Raw genomic sequence first — 17,733 nt, 5'->3', positions numbered from 1 at the left:
GGACTAAACATAGGTCATCAGGCGCTGCAGAAGCCTTTGTGTGGTTTTTATGTATAGTTGCTGGTGATTAGTATATTTCCAATGCTGGTTGGCTTATGGTATTCGATCATACCAAATACTATTTTCAAGACATTCTAAAAACAAACTTGCTGGATGGTGGTGGCACAGGCCTTTAATCCCAGCACTTGGGAGGCAGAGGCAGGCAGATTTCTGAGTTCGAAGCCAGCCTGGTCTACAGAGTTCCAGGACAGCCAAGGCTACACAGAGAAACCCTGTCTTGAAAAACCAAAACCAAAACAAAACCAAAACAAAAAAAAAACCCCTTGATGTCTTTTAAAAGCTGTCTCTGCACTCAGGAAAAACCCTCTCCTGTATCAACTTCAGAAGGCAGGGGGCTGTGCTCACAACCTTCAAAGGCAAACCTTTCTTCTAGAGCATAGCTGCCAGACTGGAAGGAGGACCAGGAGGTCCAGTTATCAGAGGAAAAGGACAAGCTCGCCCCCTGGTGAGAAGTAGAGAAATAACAGAAGGAAAAAATTCTTAAAAAGGCACACACAAAAAGACAGCCACCATGATGAACACACTCCATCCATCCTGCCAGGATCTGGAGAACAGCAGTATAACAGATGGAAAAGCAACTGAAACACTTCTTTCAACTGGACAGCTGAATAGACTCAGTCCTGCCCGGCATAGTGGTGCATGCCTATGACCCAGCACCAGTGGGGCAGGGGAGGGCTAGAGTTTAAGGCCAGCAGAAGGCAGTACAGGGTCTTTTTCAAAACAAACAAACAAAACAAACAAAAAAAAAATAGAAAAATCAGGAAGAAAAAGGCTCTGCTCAGTGAACAACTTTCTGTCATCATGTCCCAAATTCCTAGCTGGAGCTGCTTCCATGCCTTTCTGCGAGAAGCAGAGCCAGCCGAGAGGCTAATTTTTAACCGCCAGCGATTTGTCGAGAGGAGGGGAAGCTTAGGTTTTGTCAAGGCTAATATAACCACCTCAACTTTCTTCAGTGCAAGGCTCCTGATTCCTCTACGTCTGCTGAAGGTCTGACTGGCTCGGCAAGGAGCCCACACCACGGCTGGGTTACGTAAGACAGAGGGTGGCAGTCGTGACTGCCTCACTGCTCTAAGACCTCTGTTATGCAAATTAGGACACTTTCTAATTTTCAAGCTCCTCTGACTAAAATGATAAGAATGGCTGACTCTTTCAGGCCCATGGCTGCTAAGTTCCTACCGTCTTCTCTTTGTCTCCCCAGCCCCCAAAAGTCTGGCTCTGTAATTTGCTCCTATTTTTCACAGGTCCAGTTTAGAAATGAAGACACCGCCTCCCCCCCCACTCCGACCCCCCATAAATGTAGGTGTCTTCACAGAATACACACAAAGGATTATTTACTACAACACTCCTGGCCACTCCCAGCAGGTGACATTCTGGAGCAGATGGCACTGAGTGATCTCCAAGGGCTCCCGTGGGACGGGAGAGGGGCTGGAGGGTGCCGCTGGCTACTGCCGGGAAGAGGGCCGGGCTGCACATTACCCAAACGTTAAAGGTTGGACATTTTTCTGCTGTTCTTTGTGTAGCTGCCGGGCCTTATTTTTCAGCACTTCGGCCTTGGCCTCGTCCTTATCAACACCATCCCCCAGTTTGTACATGCGGCTGGCATTGGCGCAGGCCCAGACGTGGCCCAGGTCACACGCCTTCATTGAGTATTTACATGCCAGACCCATGTCCTTAGGAAAGCCAGGGGCACCCTGTAGAAACATGGCACTGAGGTTGAAGCAGCTAGCTGCATAGCCACCATCACATGCCCTGGTGTAGTAGTCCCTGGCCTTCCCCAGGTCAGGCTGGCCATCTTCATTGACTTGTCCGTCATGTGCCAGTAGTCCAACATTGTGACAGGATTCCACAGATTTCCTTCCTGGTTTCTCACAGGCCATCAGAAAGCAGGAAGAGGCAGCCTTTAGGTCCTGAGTCAGGCCACCTGCAAAGACAGAAAAGCAAAGAAGAAAAAGTAAATTCAAGGGCTGGCCAGAAAGCCTAGCGGGAGAGCTTTTGCTTAACATGTCGGAGGGCCCGGGGTTCAATCCCCCATCACCAGGGCTGAAACTTTGTCTCTAGCAAGGTTGGGGAACAATCTGAGTCAACTCCTGTGAGCTAAAGAAATAGGGAGGAGGGTAGCCAGTTAGGTAGCCACGAAATCTTTGGTTCACACACAGGGAAGACAAGACAGGAAGAGACATGCCAAATCAGAGCACCAGAGACTACCTCCTGGGGCTACAGTGAGAACAGAGCATTTTAAAATAAGTAACTGAATGTTTCTTAATCTAAACTTACAGTTGGCCCTACATATGTATGAGTTCTGCATATGCAGATTCCATTAGTTAAAAACACTATCGCAGCATTCAAACCAGACAGCAGCTGCAAATTTAACTAACTATAGACTGAAAATATTCAGGGGAAAAAAAAAACATGGCTGTGCTAAAAATGTCTGGACTTTCCCGTCATTGTTCCCAGAACGGTACGCGTTATAACAACTCTTTACATTAGTGTTTATCCTGTCTTAGGCAACACAAACTAGAAATCATTTCAAGTGTATGCAAGGATGTGTGTGTATTTATGTGAATACTCTGTGCACAAGGACCTGGAAAACCTAAGGATTCTGGGCCTACAAAGCTATAGGAAATAACCTCCCAGGACAGACTTAAACAAACAAACAAACAAACAAACAAAGTCTACTGTGAGCTACAAGCCTTTAATCTTAGCACTTGAAAGGCAGGAGGCAGAGAGAAGTCAAAAAGTTCCAAGACACCCAGATCTACATAATAGAGAAACCTTGTCTCAAAACAAACAAACAAACAAACAAGCAAACACAATGAAGCAAAACCCCTAAAAAACCAAAAAAGACCCAGGCACTAGGAACGGAGGTAAACATCTATAATCCCAACACAAAGAAAGCAGAGGCAAAAAAGAAAGTCTGAGATCACCTAAGCTACAGAAGGTTGTCTGGAAAAAAAAAAGTGGCGGTCATTTTTTCTTGTTTATCCAGTTCTGGGATTTTGTTTGTTCTTTTTGAATTAGCTTCCTTGCACGTGCCCATGCTGGCCTTGAACACTGAGTGCTGGCATTAGAGAGAGATGCACCATGGTATCTGACAAGGATAGAACTCAGTCCCTTCTTCCTGTGAGACAAATTCAGTGACCTGCTGCCATTGTATTTTAAGAATTATTTATGTATGTGAGTACACTTTCACTGTCTTCAGACACACCAGAAGAAGGCATCGGATCCCATGACAGATGGTTGTGAGCCACCATGTGGTTGCTGGGAACTGAACTCAGAACCTCTGAAAGAGCAGTTACTGCTCTTAGCCACTGAGCCATCTCTCCAGCCCTAGTGACTTACTTCTAATAAACAGAATGTGATAGAAACGAAAAAAATGTGACTCTCCAACACGGATCATTAGACACTGCTGGGCTAGCAAGACAGCTGTCAGGTAAAGGCTTGCTAGCAAGCCTGACCTCCGATCAATTTCTAGGACTGACAAGGTAAAGAAAACTGACGCCTGCAACTTCACACATGTGCTATGGTACACACGTGCCCATAGATGGACAGACACACATAGATAAATGCTCATTTAAAAAGGCATTGGACTCTCTCCTCTCTCTCTTTTTAAGAAGAGATCTTTCTATTACATAGTTTTGGCTGTCCTGGAGCTTTCTTACATAGCTCAGGCTAGCCTCAGAAGGTATATACCAGTCTCTGTCTCTAAATGCTGGGACTGTCCAATGCTCTCTCCTTTCCTCTCCTTCCCCACCCTCCCTCTCTCCTATTTAATGAATACAGATGAGTGCCTGCATGTATGTCTTTGTATCACATGCATGCCCATGGGGCATCAGATACCACAGAATCGGAATGAGAGTTGTAACTGCTATGTGGGTACTGGGAATGGAACCCAGCTCTCCTGACACAGCAGTCAGTGTAAACCACTGAGCCAAACATTTTTGGATTCTCTTTACTGGGGTACTTACTTTGAAGGAAGCTAAAAACAGATCATGAGGAGACTTGATCAAGCAGCCCAGGGAGAAATGGGGAGCTCACAGTTACTGGGATCTCCTGACAATAGCTGACAGGAGCCAAGGCCTTGCCGTGAGGCCAGTGAGTAAGTCAACATCTAAATGGGAACATCAATCAAGCCTTCCAACAATTACGGCAATGCCTCCCTGTCTAGTGTTTTGACCAAGAAAACACCCAGCTAAAACCAATCCCAAACTCCTAACCCATTAGAGGAAAAGAGATAACTTGTTATCTGGCAAGAACTTAGCATTATTTAAGAGATTAGGGCATGAGAAAAAAATAGAAGGGCTAATTAATCAACTCTTACTCTGTGCTCAGCATATTCTGATAGCTTTACTAATATTTCATTTTTAATTTTGCTTATTTTATACAAGTATTTTGTCTGTGTTCAGGTACATGTATCACTGTATCTGGTGCCTGAGGAGGTCAGAAGTCGAGTCTCCTGGAACTAGAGTCACAAATGGTTGTGAACCTGGGTTCTCGCCAGAACAACAAGTGCTCTTAACTACTGAGCAGCCATCTCTACAGCCCACAGATCAATATCTTTACCTGAGCTGCCCAAAGTAATTCCATTTTGTTCTAGCTTATCTATTCCATCCAACTGTTCTCCAGCACTCCCACCACCACATCCTGCTGAGCAGAACGTTCTCACACAGCTTCCAGAGGTTCATTGTTTTCAACAGAAAGCAAATTGTTTTATCAAACTGACCCCCACCCCACCCCATGCCTCTGGTGTGATGTAACTGTGATCTGGACTTTAGCAACCCACCCTACTCCTATTCAGGTGGAGAGTTCTTTCTCACAGAGTCTGCTCTCAGCCACTGACAAAGAACTCTTTATTGGCCTTGTATTCTTGGTGGTCTGTAGTCTACTCAAGAGGGCATTTCATACCTATACTTACTATCTATCTATCTATCTACCTACCTACCTACCTACCTACCTACCTACCTACCTACCTATCCATCTATTATCCATCCATCTATCCTCACAACAATCCTATGGAGCAAGAACTATTTCTTTCATTATGTTTTTATTTTGAATTCTGAGACAGGATCTCAATCTGTAATCCAACTAAGTCCAGGCCCTACTTCTCCCAGTTTACAGATGATAAAACTTGGACACAGTTAAAAAGGACTAGCTAAGGCTAGGACGGTTGTCACACCTCATCTGCAATTTCTTACTCAGCAAGCAGAGCCAGGAGGTTCCTGAACATTCTAGGCCAGTTTGGACTACAAATTGAATTCTAGGCCAGTGTCTTAGTTAGGGTTTCTGTTTGGTTTTAGACCCTGGGACAAGGGACTGAGGTGCATATTTCACATTTCAAAACAGACCTGAGCTGGGCAGAGGTGGCGCACGCCTGTAATCCCAGCACTCTGGGAGGCAGAGGCAGGCGAATTTCTGAGTTCAAGGCCAGCCAGGACTACAGAGTGAGTTCCAGGACAGCCAGGACTATACAGAGAAACCCTGTCTTGGAAAAAAAAAAAAAAAAAAAACACCAAAAACCAAAAACCAAACCAAACCAAAACAAACCCAACAACAGACCTAGCTTTCAGGTTCTCCCAGCATCCCTCAGTCCCTACCTGGCATATCTTGCTCATAACTCTGAACTTTCCGGCCCAGAGGCTGGGCTGCCCTTGCCACAGAGGCTCTTCCCTATATAATCCAGACATTTGTCCCTCCCCCTCAGCCCCTTCTCCTTCTCTCCTCTCTCTGCACTCACACCCTGTCTCTTTTTCTTCCTCACCACCCATGATGACTCCCCTGGACTTAATCCTTGGGGCCAGTTAACTCGCCCAAGAACAGCTTCCTAATATACCTGCCTTTAATATAATCTAATCTGGCTTGAACTGGCTCATTTCACCAGCAGAGAAATATCCTATCAGTTTCTAATGCTGTGCTGAAACACCATTATTAAAAGCACCTTGGGGAGGAAAGGGTTCATTTGGCTACATTTCCATAATCCATCACTGAAGGAAGTCAAGACAGGAACTCAACCAGGACAGAAACCCAGAGGCAGGAGCTGACACAGAGGGTGGCCATGGAGGGTGTTACTTACTGGCTTGCTCCCCATGGCTTGCTCAGACTGCTTCTTATAGAACCCAGAAACAACTGCCCAGGGATGGCCCCGCCCACAAGGGGCTGGACCTTCCCACGTCTATGCTAATTAAGAAAATGCCACTGGGGAGAGCTCAGCTGTTAAAGGCTAAGCCCACCCCTCCCCCCCCCAGCAGGGCAGAGCTCTCTCCAGTCACCTTCCTTGGGCTGGAAAAGTGGCTCAGTGGTCAAGGGAACTGACTGCTCTTTTGAAGGTCCTGAGTTCAAATCCCAGCATCCACATGGTGGCTCACAACCATCTGTAATGAGATCTGATGCCCTCTTCTGGGGTGTCTGAAGACAGCTACTGTGTACTCACATATAATAAACAGATAAATCTTAAAAAAAAAAAATAGAAAGTCACTCTACATCCCTAAAAAGAAAGAAAGAAAGAAAGAAAGAAAGAAAGAAAGAAAGAAAGAAAGAAAGAAAGAAAGAAAGAAAGAAAGAAAATGCCCTCCAGGGCTGCCTACAGCCTGATCTAATGGAGGCATTTTTTTAGCTGGAGTTCCCTCCTTTGAGATCACTCTATCCAGCATAGCCAATAAAGCTACAGTAAAACTCTGCTCTTAAAAAATAAAAATTGAGCTGGACATAATGGTGCAAGAACAAGGCACCTGGAGCTCTGTGAGTCTAGGATAGCCTGGGCTATATATGTAAAGAGCCTCTGTTGTCCTATGATCTCCACATGGAAGACACAGTACACACCTGCCCCATACCAAAATAAGTAAATTTAATTAAAAAAAAATACTAAGAATAAAAAAGGAACTATTCAAGGTCCTATAATGTACAAACAGAAACCCCAACGGTCACTGCACTTAAAGGACCATGTCCTTCCACTGCCTCTCTGCTGGACCCGCCTATACTTTGTCCATGACAGTCCCCCATGCCTGTGAATACCTGCAGCTCACCTTTCCCAGTCACATAATAGGCCCCCAGCTTGTAACAGCTGTCACCATGCCCGTGTTTCTCACAGTTGAACTTCAGCACCTTTGCAGCCTCATCGAAATTCTTTTGGATTCCTTCCAGATAGTCCACCAGCCGATAGCAACCTGGAGAGAAGAGGGAAGAGGTAGTCATGCCGGCCGCTGCTGTTCACCGGGCCCAGGTACAATCAGATCAAGTCTAGCTCTCAAATGTGCCAATCAGATGTAGCACAGAAACGAAGTGTCCAGCCCTTCCTATAAGGGGTCATGTCTCCCGCCGCCAGCAATGTACAGATCAGGAAGACTAACCCCAGCTATGGCTCTGCCACTGCCAGACCATCTGATCCCGGCAGCCTGGCCTCAACACTAGCTGACTTCCAGTGACTGACACTTCACTAGCTTTGGAACCTCTCTACAAGTTCTGTAATAAAAACACTAAAACCTAAAAGAGTTTGTGGATGCCTTTTGCAGCAGAAAACCAGAAATGAGATGTAACTACCTTATTCTCTGGTCTAAGACACCTGAAGCCCAGAAAATAGTAATGAAAGCTACCAAAGTAGTGGGGAACAGGCTTCCCATACCTGGGATATTCCAGTTCCAGCCAGCCTCTTAGCATTCTCAGCAACATCAAAGACTATTCTCATTCGTTTTCAGTCATCAAATATTTGAATGTACATATATACTAACTCATATGTATATGACACATACACAGCTGCTGGGAATATTGTCATTTGCCCTCCTAACATCCATTCACTTAAGCCAGGCATGCAAGTACACACCTATAGTGCCAGCACTCCCAAGGTGCAGACAAGATAAGGAGTTCAAAGTCAACCTTCACGACCTTGTAAAAGAGTACAGGTAGGTTAGGAAAGGAGGAAATACAGTAAGGAAACGAGAGTGTTTTCAAACACTAAGTTTGAAATAAGACAGGGTGCTGAGAGAGTTTATCGGACATCTTATGGATAGCAGTCTGGACACCAAGGGAGGTCCCACTGAGGACTGTGACAGCTGAGCTGAGACCTGCGTATGAAGAAAGCACAGCTGTTAAGGCCTGAGGAGCTGGAGGTGTTGCTCCACAACACAGCAAAGGACAAGACCCTGGTAGGCTCCATCCCTATCGCATCAAGACAACGAAACGGAAAGGGTCCAGAAAGTCCTGGAGAAAGAGCGTGTAGACACACAGGGAAGAGGAAATAAACACGGCACAAGTATGGTAGCAGGAGGTATGGGGCAGGAGGGCAAGAACCTGTAACCACCCCAAAGAGTTAGTGCTGCACCTCTCTCCACAATGGGCATGTTACCACAAACCATAAAGCATACAAGAGGCTTTAGGAGCAGGAAAGTGGGGCTGGAGACGTGTAGCTCAGTGGCACAGTCCTTGCCTAGAGTTCAGGAGGCCCTTGGTTCAATCCCAATCCCCACAATGAACAACAATACAAGTAAGCTGCAGACTGAGAAAGCTCTTAAAAAGAAGGGAAGTGGTAAAAGTCACTTTGCATTTTAAAAAACACTGTACAAGTGCATATGTTCGCACCTTTATAGATGACTACAGAGGAAGGTAACTGGTGAGAGGACATTCTAACACTGAGAATAACAATAATTAATGTTTTTGTTTAATTTGAGGCAGGATCTTATATAACTTAGGCTGGACCCACTATGTAGCTAAGGATGTCCCTGATCTTGCTGCCTCTGCCTCCCTGGATGCTAGGCTCTCACACCGAGCATGTGCACGTGCATGTGCAGTCTGAGCCAGGCAGTACTCGGTCGCCTCACGCCCTAGTTCTCCCACTGCGGTCCTTCGCTCCCTGCTCTGCATCTCCTCCCTGTACCTCACATCAGCTCCTGCCACGAACTCCTCAAACAAGCCCAGAATCGGGTCTAAATTCCTTGTTTAGAAGGCAGGGTGTGGGCTGGAGAGATGGCTCCGTGGTTAAGAGCACCAACTGCTCTTCCAGAGGTCCTGAGTTCAAATCCCAGCAACCACATAGTAGCTCACGACCATCAGTAATGGAATCGGATGCCTTCTTTTGGAGTGTCTGAAGACAGCTACAGTGTACTTACAAATAATAAATAAATAAACTTTGTTTTTGGTTTTCCAAGACAGGGTTTCTCTGTGTAGCCCTGGCTGTCCTGGAACTCACTCTGTAGACCAGGCTGGCCTCAAACTCAGAAATCCACCTGCCTCTGCCTCCCAAGTGCTGGGATTAAAGGGATTAAAGGCGTGCACCACCACTGCCCGGGCGAAATAAATCTTAAAGAAAGAAAGAAAGAAAGAAAGAGAGAGAGAGAGAGAGAGAGAGAGAGAGAGAGAGAGAGAGAAAGGAAGGAAGGAAGGAAGGAAGGAAGGAAGGAAGGAAGGAAGGAAGGAAGGAAATTTGTTTATAATAAAAAGGACCTCTGAAAGGGCATTTAAAAACCGATAGAAGGCAGGGTGCACTGCAGTCCAAGCCCCCGTACAAATGTAATTCCGGAGCCGGAGCCTGAGCTCAGTGGTTGGCACACAGCGTGCCCACCGCACTCAGCAGCCTGAATCTGCCTTGATTCTGGGCAATCCTGAAGTCAACCTTCCAAAAGAGCTCTTTGTTCTCCTGCCTCACTCCCCCATTGACTACACATCTCCCCTCCCTGGACTCCGCCCAACCACCCTGGTCCTGAGGCCATAGAGGGTCAATTCCTCTGAACTGTCTCTTCAACTGGGACATGGACTACCTCCCAAAGAATAATCCTGGGTTCCTTATCCAGAGTCACACTATGGTGGACTAATTTCAAGAAACAGAAAGTCAAAAAAAAAAAAAAAAAAAAAAGGAAACAGAAAGTCATTTCTTTGGAACTAGACTGTAAGCTACTGGAAAGGAGGGCCAGAGCCTTTTTTTGTTCTTTTCCCTTAAAACAATAGGAAACCAACTCACAGACACTGGTCACTGCTCTGGGCACCAATACACTACACCTCCTTGCTGCACACAAGAGGCCATTTCTGCCTCTGACCTTTTCATTACCTCTGCCTGGCAAAGACTGACAATGGTTCCTTTCCTCCTTTAAAGCTTTATTTAAAATACACACCATTGGGCAGCGCCCTTCACTTAGTTCTTTTATCCTATTTCACTTACCTTAAAAAGAAAAAAAAATGGCTGGTGCACGCCTTTATTCCCAGCACTTGGGAGGCAGAGGCAAGCGGATTTCTGAGTTCGAAGCCAGCCTGGTCTACAGAGTGAGTTCCAGGACAGCCAGCGCTATTCAGAGAAACCCTGCTTGAAAAACAAAAACAAAAAAGAAAAAGTTGAATTTTGATTTCTGAATTTTGTGCTGGGTGGTGGTAGTAGTTCACACCTTCCAGCCCTTGAGAGACAGAGGCTTACAGATTATCTGAGTTTCAGGATAGCCTGGTCAACAGAGGAGAGTTCCAGGACAGCCGGGACTACACAAAGAATCATGATGTCTCAAATAAATAAATACATAAATAAATAAATTTGTTAACAGGCCTGTGGCTCACGCCAAAAACTCAGAAGATAAAGGAAGGCAGTTCTGAGTCCAAGGCTAGCATAGTCAACACTGCAAGTTCTAGGTCAGTCAAGGCTACATAATGACAGTCTCAAAAAAAAAAAAAAGATTTAGTTTTATGATCTTAAATTATTGGTGTGTGTACATGGTGTGGAAGCAGCAGAGGCCACAGGCTTTGGATCTCCTTGAACTGGAGTTACAGGTGCTTGTAAACTGCCCCACGAGGGTGCTGCGTTCTGAACTCTTGCAAAAGCAGTATGGGTTCCTAACTGCTGGACCACCACTCCAAACTCCCTCTCCAATTCTTTTTTAAGACCAGGTTTTGCTAGGTAGTCCAGGATGGTCCTTAACTCCTGAGTTCTACCTGGTCCTCCTTCCTCAGCCTCCCGAACGTTAGAATTACAGATGCATGATGCCAAGTCTGGCTTGCATTTACTACTATCGCATATTTCACTTATTCCCTGCATGTTAACCGATTCCCTCAAAGACGAGTACGCTGAAGTACGATTTCATTGTCACACCTCCAGTCCTAGCGCCCCAAACCAGACTACATAGCATCTAGCCTAAGGGCTTTGCCCTCCGCAGCAGGCCCCGCCCACAGGTCAATAGCGCCCCTGACCCCGTCCTTGGGAGTCCTCAGCCCGCCACGTGACCACTCCGCACCACACGCTCGCGCCCCTCCCGTGTCTCAGGCTGCGCGGTTGGCGCTCACCCTCCGGGTCCTTCTCGCGGTAGCATTGGTAGTGACACTCCACCTCCATGTTCTCCAGGAAGGACTTCACCTGCTCCTCGTCCTGGAAGTCAACCAAACCCGCCATGACTCCGGAGAGCCCACAAATCGCGTTGTGGCTCCGCCCTCAGTCACGTGAGCCAGCCCAGGGGCGGGGCAGGCCGCGTGCATGACGTCAGCACTCGGCGGTACGAGAGCGGTGGCGAGGAGACGATTACTGCTTCCCAGCAACCTTTGCGGTAGTAGCTTTCTTCTCCAGCTTTTCTTCATATTTTTGCACAGTCCCCTCCCAGTTTCTGCGTAGGCTTATCTGAGGGAATACTGCCCCTTAATGGTTTTCTCCCTGTAGTCGGGATCAGCCAGCTAGCCGTTTTTCAGTCCCGGTTTAAAGCCACACAGCCGGGAGCCCCGGTCCCTACCTTACCAAAGCTTACGGCAATGGGCTGGAGCTCACCACTAAATGCTCTGCAGCATCGTAAAACAACTTAAAATTCATCAGGAAAGCATTCATTCGTTTATTCGGGCAACAAGCATTTTGAATATCTCGTGTGTCCCATATATGTCCGGAACAACCGAAATAAATAAATCTATGCAATTGCCACGGGATGCACTTATCTATATATACTTTGTAGATCCATCAAGATCACCAGTATTAATGTGGCTGCGAGTTACGATTAGAACACATCAGCGGTCATGATAGTGACAGCTTGGTAGTGATAGCTAGTGATAAGACAGCAGTATGGCGAATTGAAGCCAAGGAACGCTACGAAGTCAAATGATGCAACAGATCTAACCGAAGAGGTTTATTGGGGCAGGGGGAAAGGGAAAGGCCATTCGAGAGTATACTCATTATTTTAAAAGCAGTCCCATGACTCATCTTTCACAGGATAGCCTAAGCTCTGCTTTACTCCAAAGCCTCTCGGTAAAACTGACATTTCAAGGCGGTGTGCTACCTTTATGTATGTCTTCTCTTGTTTTTCCTTTCGATAGAATCTCACTTCAATTGAGACGATCCTTCCCTGTCAGCCTACTGAATACTATTGCAGATACAAGCTGCCACATCCATCTACCCATGTTCTTTTTATCTTATTTATATTCGTAGTCACTCCTGAGAATACATGCTCCAAGATGGGAGCATCCCCCCCTTAACCTACTCCTACCCAATACATCTAGAAACTTACTTGTTTTGTTCTGTATAATTGAGACTGGCTGACTCCATGACAGGCTTCACATTGGCAGTTCGGAAGACTAGACCTAAATCTCAGTTTCCAAGAACTGGGCAAGTCCAGGCCTCAGAAGATGCCCCATCACTTGGCCTGAGGCAAGGACAATGAATGCGTCAGGAGCCGTTTCCAGACTTCAACAATAGTTTCCAGATTTCCCCAGCACCAGTTTCCAGCCCCTTCCCCCCATGCCCCAGCAATGGTTCAGGATGTCCCTAAAGATGGAGTGAACAGATTAAGATAGAGGTCACCTATCCCAGGAATTCCCCTAAAGTGCTTTAAATCAGGCTTGTAAGCTCATTCTGGGACTCCATCTTTGTAGATGGTTCAGCAGGCTGGACTTCTGCAAAATAAAACACTCTTTGTGTTTACAAACTATTTGAGTCTGGGGTATCATTCTGCAAATCATGGACCCTTACATAATATATTATGAAGTAGAAATGTGAGAGTTCTTTGGAAAATCAATTGTGTGGGATAGTGTTTTGCTGGGGCAAACACATGAAGGGTTGTTTTCCTGAAGCAGACGGAGGTAAAAGGGTGTTCTGCTAAAGCAGACACGTGATGAAGGAGTCTTTGATAACAGTGCACCTGTATTAGTCCTCCTTACAGAGTGTAGTTGAGCTCCATTTGTTAGGATTTCGTAGAAAGAAATGCACCAAAAAACTTGTGGTGGCGTGCTGTGGCTTCTGCTGCTTCCTCAGACTGGGGCTGACTGGCAGAGTGAAGTCAGCTGAGACAGACACAAGTGCTGAGGCTAGACCTGTGGAGGACACGTGATGTTTGGAGGGAGTATAAACAGGACTCAGTGGATTGTGAGAGGCTTTGCTTGTAGATCTAACTCTGCAACACTTCTTGGCCTCGCATCTTTGCTGATCTTCACTGAGACAGGCACCGCCAAGAACTTCTGGTGTTCCTCTCGTCCCTGGTCCCTGTTGACTTGTGCCAATTCAGCTGAGGTCTGGCTGTCTCAGCTAGGTGGTGCTACCTCTGCCGATTGTGTTTGCTATCCCAGCTCCCAAACTGGACTGCTGGTGTATTCATGAAATGTTTGTGAGTGGATCGAGCTGCCACTGCTGAACTGCTGATTTCCAGACCACCAAGGTGGGATTTACAAGAATAATTTCTAAACAGGTCCACTTCCCCCATATCCTTTCTTTTCCACTCCCTCTGGTGGGTGGTGGGCTAGAAGGAAGATTAAAGTGTTTAAGAACCATCATTAAAAGTAGCCATTGCAAAACTTAAAGCTACAATAATAAGAAAGGACTACATTGGAGGGGAGACAGATCTTAGCTGAGGATCACTCCCTCACTCTGAGGATGGAGTTCTTGCCTGTCATGCTCAAGGAGAAGAAAAAGAAGAGGAAGAGGAGGAGCCAGCGAGATGTCTCAGAAGGGTAAAGGTACTTGCCACCAAGCTTGACAATGTGAGTTTAAACCACACGGTTCTCATAGTGAAGGAGAGAACTGAATACCTGCTAGTTGTCTTCAAGGTCATCTTTGATTATGTAGTAAATTGAGGCAAACCTGGGTTAACTAGTGAGTGAGACCTAGTCTCAAAACAACAGCAATAACAATAAACAAACAAAACTAGAAAAAAAGTTAAGAATTCCAGTACCATATTTATTAATTGTGAGCCTGGACCTCACTTCTATTCTGTAAGTACAAATCTATTTCCTCCTGTAAATGTAACTAAAAAAGTCTGTGCATGCTTGTACTTAGCATGGGGCCTGGTTCAGAATAAGAACTGTTGCAGAAATGTTTGAAATTGCCATGCCTGGAATGACATAGAACCCCGTGTTCCACCAGACAGATTTCTATGTCTCTTCCGATGGTAAGAGGATCAGGAAAGAGGAAGGGGTTGTAGTTTGGCTCACTGGTGGGGCGCTTGTCTGGCCTGTGCAAGGCCCCGAGCTGGGTGCCCAACACTATGAGAAAATAAAATAAAAATGGAACAGTGTTCTGTGGACATGCTACCGATAATTAAAGTCAAGGACTGGCCACAGGTACTGCTTTTCCCTTATTTCGAATTTATGGAGTCAAACTGCAGTGGAACTACTAAGCAGTAGAGGGCAGTAGAGGGATGGTACGCAAAGGAGCCACCAGGATGCGTACCAGGACGCGTACCAAGTCTCAAAATGTGCTTCCTTTGTTGTTCTGTTTTTGAGACAGGGTTTCACTGTGTAGGCTTGACTGGCCTAGAACTCACTGATTGTGTAGACCAAGCTGGCCTGGAATGCACAGGGAATCGCCTGCCTCTACCTCTCCAGTGCCGGGATCAAAAGCATGCACCGCCACACCTGACCACAAATGTTTTAAAAATAAATGTAAAATCTTAAGGGGGGAAAACCCCCAACTCGCTGCTGCTTTGTTTTATGAAGTCCTTTCCTCATCTCTGTAGTCTTTTTGTTCCCCCTTATCTGGTGCTGAGATCAAACCCAGAGCAGGACAGTCTGGGTATGTGCTCTCCACCGTGGTGTACCAGATCCTGTCTTCCTGCAAATAAATGTGCATACTTTGTAAATGTCTCAGTTGCTCAATGAACACACGGATCTGCGTTCATCATAAATTAATCTCTTGTTTTTCATGTAATAACACTATTCTATAAGGGTGATATACAGGTACCAGGCATGCTTCCAACTGTCGCAGATAAACTGAGGTCACAGAAGTGATTTTCTATAAAACACTCTGAAGGAGCGTTTCTACTCCTGTAGTTGACCACTGGCATCTGAGATGCTGCAGGGAAGAATTCAGGGGCATTGCAACGCTCACTTTCTAACTCCAGACTTAGACTCCACTGGCACTCACCGGTCATTAACCACTGGTCAAGGGCTTTACACGATTTCATTTAGTCTTTCCAGAATTCTCCTCAAGCATTCAGTAGCATTCTAGGGTGCTTTAATAATGATTCGGGCTTAAAGGATGCAATATTGAAAAACAGGTTTCAATCAAAGCTTGCAACTCTCAGAACAGGAAAAGCATCAGTTAATACATAGGATAAGCTCTTACTCTTTTATTTATTTTTATAAATTGGTTTGCCTTATGTGTGTGAGTACACTGTAGCTGTCTTCACACACACTAGAAGAAGGCATCTGATCCCATGACAGATGGTTGTGAGCCACCACATGGTTGCTAGGATTTGAACTCAGGACCTCTGCAAGAGCAGTCAGTGCTCTTAACCTCTGAGCCATCTCTCCATCCCCAAGTTCTTATTCTTGATGATGAAAGGATAGCCAATTAAAAACAGTGTGGGCCTACAAGATGACTCAGTGGATAGTAGCACTTGCTGTACAAACTTGGCGATCTGTGTTTGAGCCTCAGAACCCAAATAAAAGTGGAAGAATCAACTCCATGCTGGGCAGTGGTGGCTCCAACACTCAGGAGGCAGAGGCAGGTAGAGCTCTGAGTTCAAGGCCATCTTAGTCTACAGAGAGCGTTCCAGGATAGCTAGGGCTACACAGAGAAACCCTGTCTCCAAAAAAATCAACCAACCAACCAACCAAACAAACAAAAACCAGAATTAACTTCACAAAATTTTCCTCTGGCTTCCATGTGTTCACTAAGATACCCACCTGACCATATCCATTATACGCATAACACATATAATAATATGATTTAAAAAAATAACACCCAGTGCGATCCTTTCATCTATTAGGTTAATAAAGATTGCCATCCTAGAGATTAGCAGTTAAGAGTACTTGCTGCAGCTGGAGAGTTGGCTCAGCGGATAAGACTGCCCTTCTGGAGGTCTTGAGTTCAAATCCCAGCAACCACACAGTGGCTCACAACCATCTGTAATGAGATTGGATGCCCTCTTTGGGTGTGTCTCAAAACAGCTACAGTGTACTTACATATATTATAAATAAACAAGTAAATCTTAAAAAAAAAAAAAAGTCGGGCGGTGGTGGCGCATGCCTTTAATCCCAGCACTTGGGAGGCAGAGGCAGGAAGATTTCTGAGTTCAAGGCCAGCCTGGTCTACAGAGTGAGTTCCAGGATAGCCAGGGCTACACAGAGAAACCCTGTCTGAAAAACAAAACAAAACGAGTACTTGCTGCTGCTGTGCTGCAGAGGATGGCAGGGAGGTCAGTTGCCAGCCCATACTGAAGGGTCCCAACAACCTGTAACTCCGGCTCTGAGAGATCTGCTGCCCTCTTGTGGCTTCCAGGGGCACCTGCACACATGAATATACATATACATAAATTTAAAATTTTTAATCTTAAAAAAGGAAAAGATTGGGATCAGCAAGATGACTCAGTGGGTAACAGTGGCTGCTGCCAAGGCTGATGAACAGGGATTTATTTCAGAGACTCACATGATAAAGAGAGAAAATTAAAAAAAAAAAAAAGATTGACCTCCTATGTTTGTGAGCATGCTAGGAAATTAGCATTCCTATAAACTGTTGGTAGTCTATAGGAAAACTATAAATCAGTGTTTTCTCTTTGGAGAGAAGTTTTATAGTATTTACTAACGTTTAAAATGTGCTGGAGTTAGGGATTTAGCTCAGTGATAGAGTGCTTGTCTAACTCTCCTGGGTTCAGTCCCAGAAGTTCCAGGATAGCTTGGAAAACAGCAAGTCATTATTAAAAAAAAAAAATTAGGCTGAAGAAGTAGCTCATCAGTTAGAGAACTTGCCTGGTACCCTGGGTTCAGTCTTCATCATGTCATAGGACAGGCATGATGGACTGGAGAGATGGCTCAGTAGTTAAGAGCACTGCCTGCTCTTCCAGAGGTCCAGAGTTCAAATCCTAGCAACCACATGGTGGTTCACAACCATCTGTAATGAGATCCAATGCCCTCTTCTGGTGTGTCTGAAGACAGCTACAGTGTACTCGTATATATGAAATAAATAAATCTTTTAAAAAATTTAGAAAAAGACAGGCACGGCGAAATCCTAGAGCACTTGTGAGGTGGAGCTAGAGGATCGGGATTCAAGGTTATCCTCAGTTGCATATCAAGTTCTAGGCCAGCCAGAGTTACATCATCTCATCTCCGTCTCTGTCTCTGTCTCTCTCTCTCTGGTTTTCCAGACAGGATTTTTCTGTGTAGTTAGGTCTGTTCTGGAACTCACTTATGTAGACCAGGCTGGCCTTGAACTCAGAGATCCGCCTGCCCCTGCCTCTGAATGCTGGGATTAAAGGTATGTGCCACCATGCCCAGCTGAGACCTTTTCTTCAAAATTTCTTCCTGTAAGGC

The 17,733-nt window shown here is 45.6% G+C and overlaps 1 protein-coding gene and 1 long non-coding RNA gene across 2 annotated transcripts; both read right to left on the bottom strand.

The window, feature by feature from the left end:
• Positions 1 to 1,374: 1,374 nt before the first annotated feature.
• On the bottom strand, positions 1,375 to 11,474 carry LOC127681058 (cytochrome c oxidase assembly factor 7). The gene is made up of 3 exons (XM_052176967.1): positions 11,302 to 11,474; positions 7,077 to 7,217; positions 1,375 to 1,981 (listed from the first exon to the last, which is right to left on the bottom strand). Exons 1-3 carry the CDS (start codon positions 11,405 to 11,407, stop codon positions 1,533 to 1,535), a joined length of 696 nt encoding a protein of 231 aa, XP_052032927.1. The 5' UTR covers positions 11,408 to 11,474; the 3' UTR covers positions 1,375 to 1,532.
• Positions 11,475 to 12,093: 619 nt separating this feature from the next.
• On the bottom strand, positions 12,094 to 16,878 carry LOC127681060 (uncharacterized). The gene is made up of 3 exons (XR_007977069.1): positions 16,589 to 16,878; positions 15,347 to 15,452; positions 12,094 to 13,724 (listed from the first exon to the last, which is right to left on the bottom strand). It is a non-coding gene; the product is annotated as an uncharacterized LOC127681060 (long non-coding RNA).
• Between the last annotated feature and the right edge of the window lie 855 nt (positions 16,879 to 17,733).

The sequence above is a fragment of the Apodemus sylvaticus genome, chromosome 3 (genome assembly GCF_947179515.1).
Source record: "Apodemus sylvaticus chromosome 3, mApoSyl1.1, whole genome shotgun sequence".
Classification (NCBI taxonomy): Eukaryota; Metazoa; Chordata; class Mammalia; order Rodentia; family Muridae; genus Apodemus; species Apodemus sylvaticus.
The sequence above is the reverse complement of the archived record's forward strand: the minus strand, read 5'-3'. Positions and strand labels throughout refer to the sequence as shown.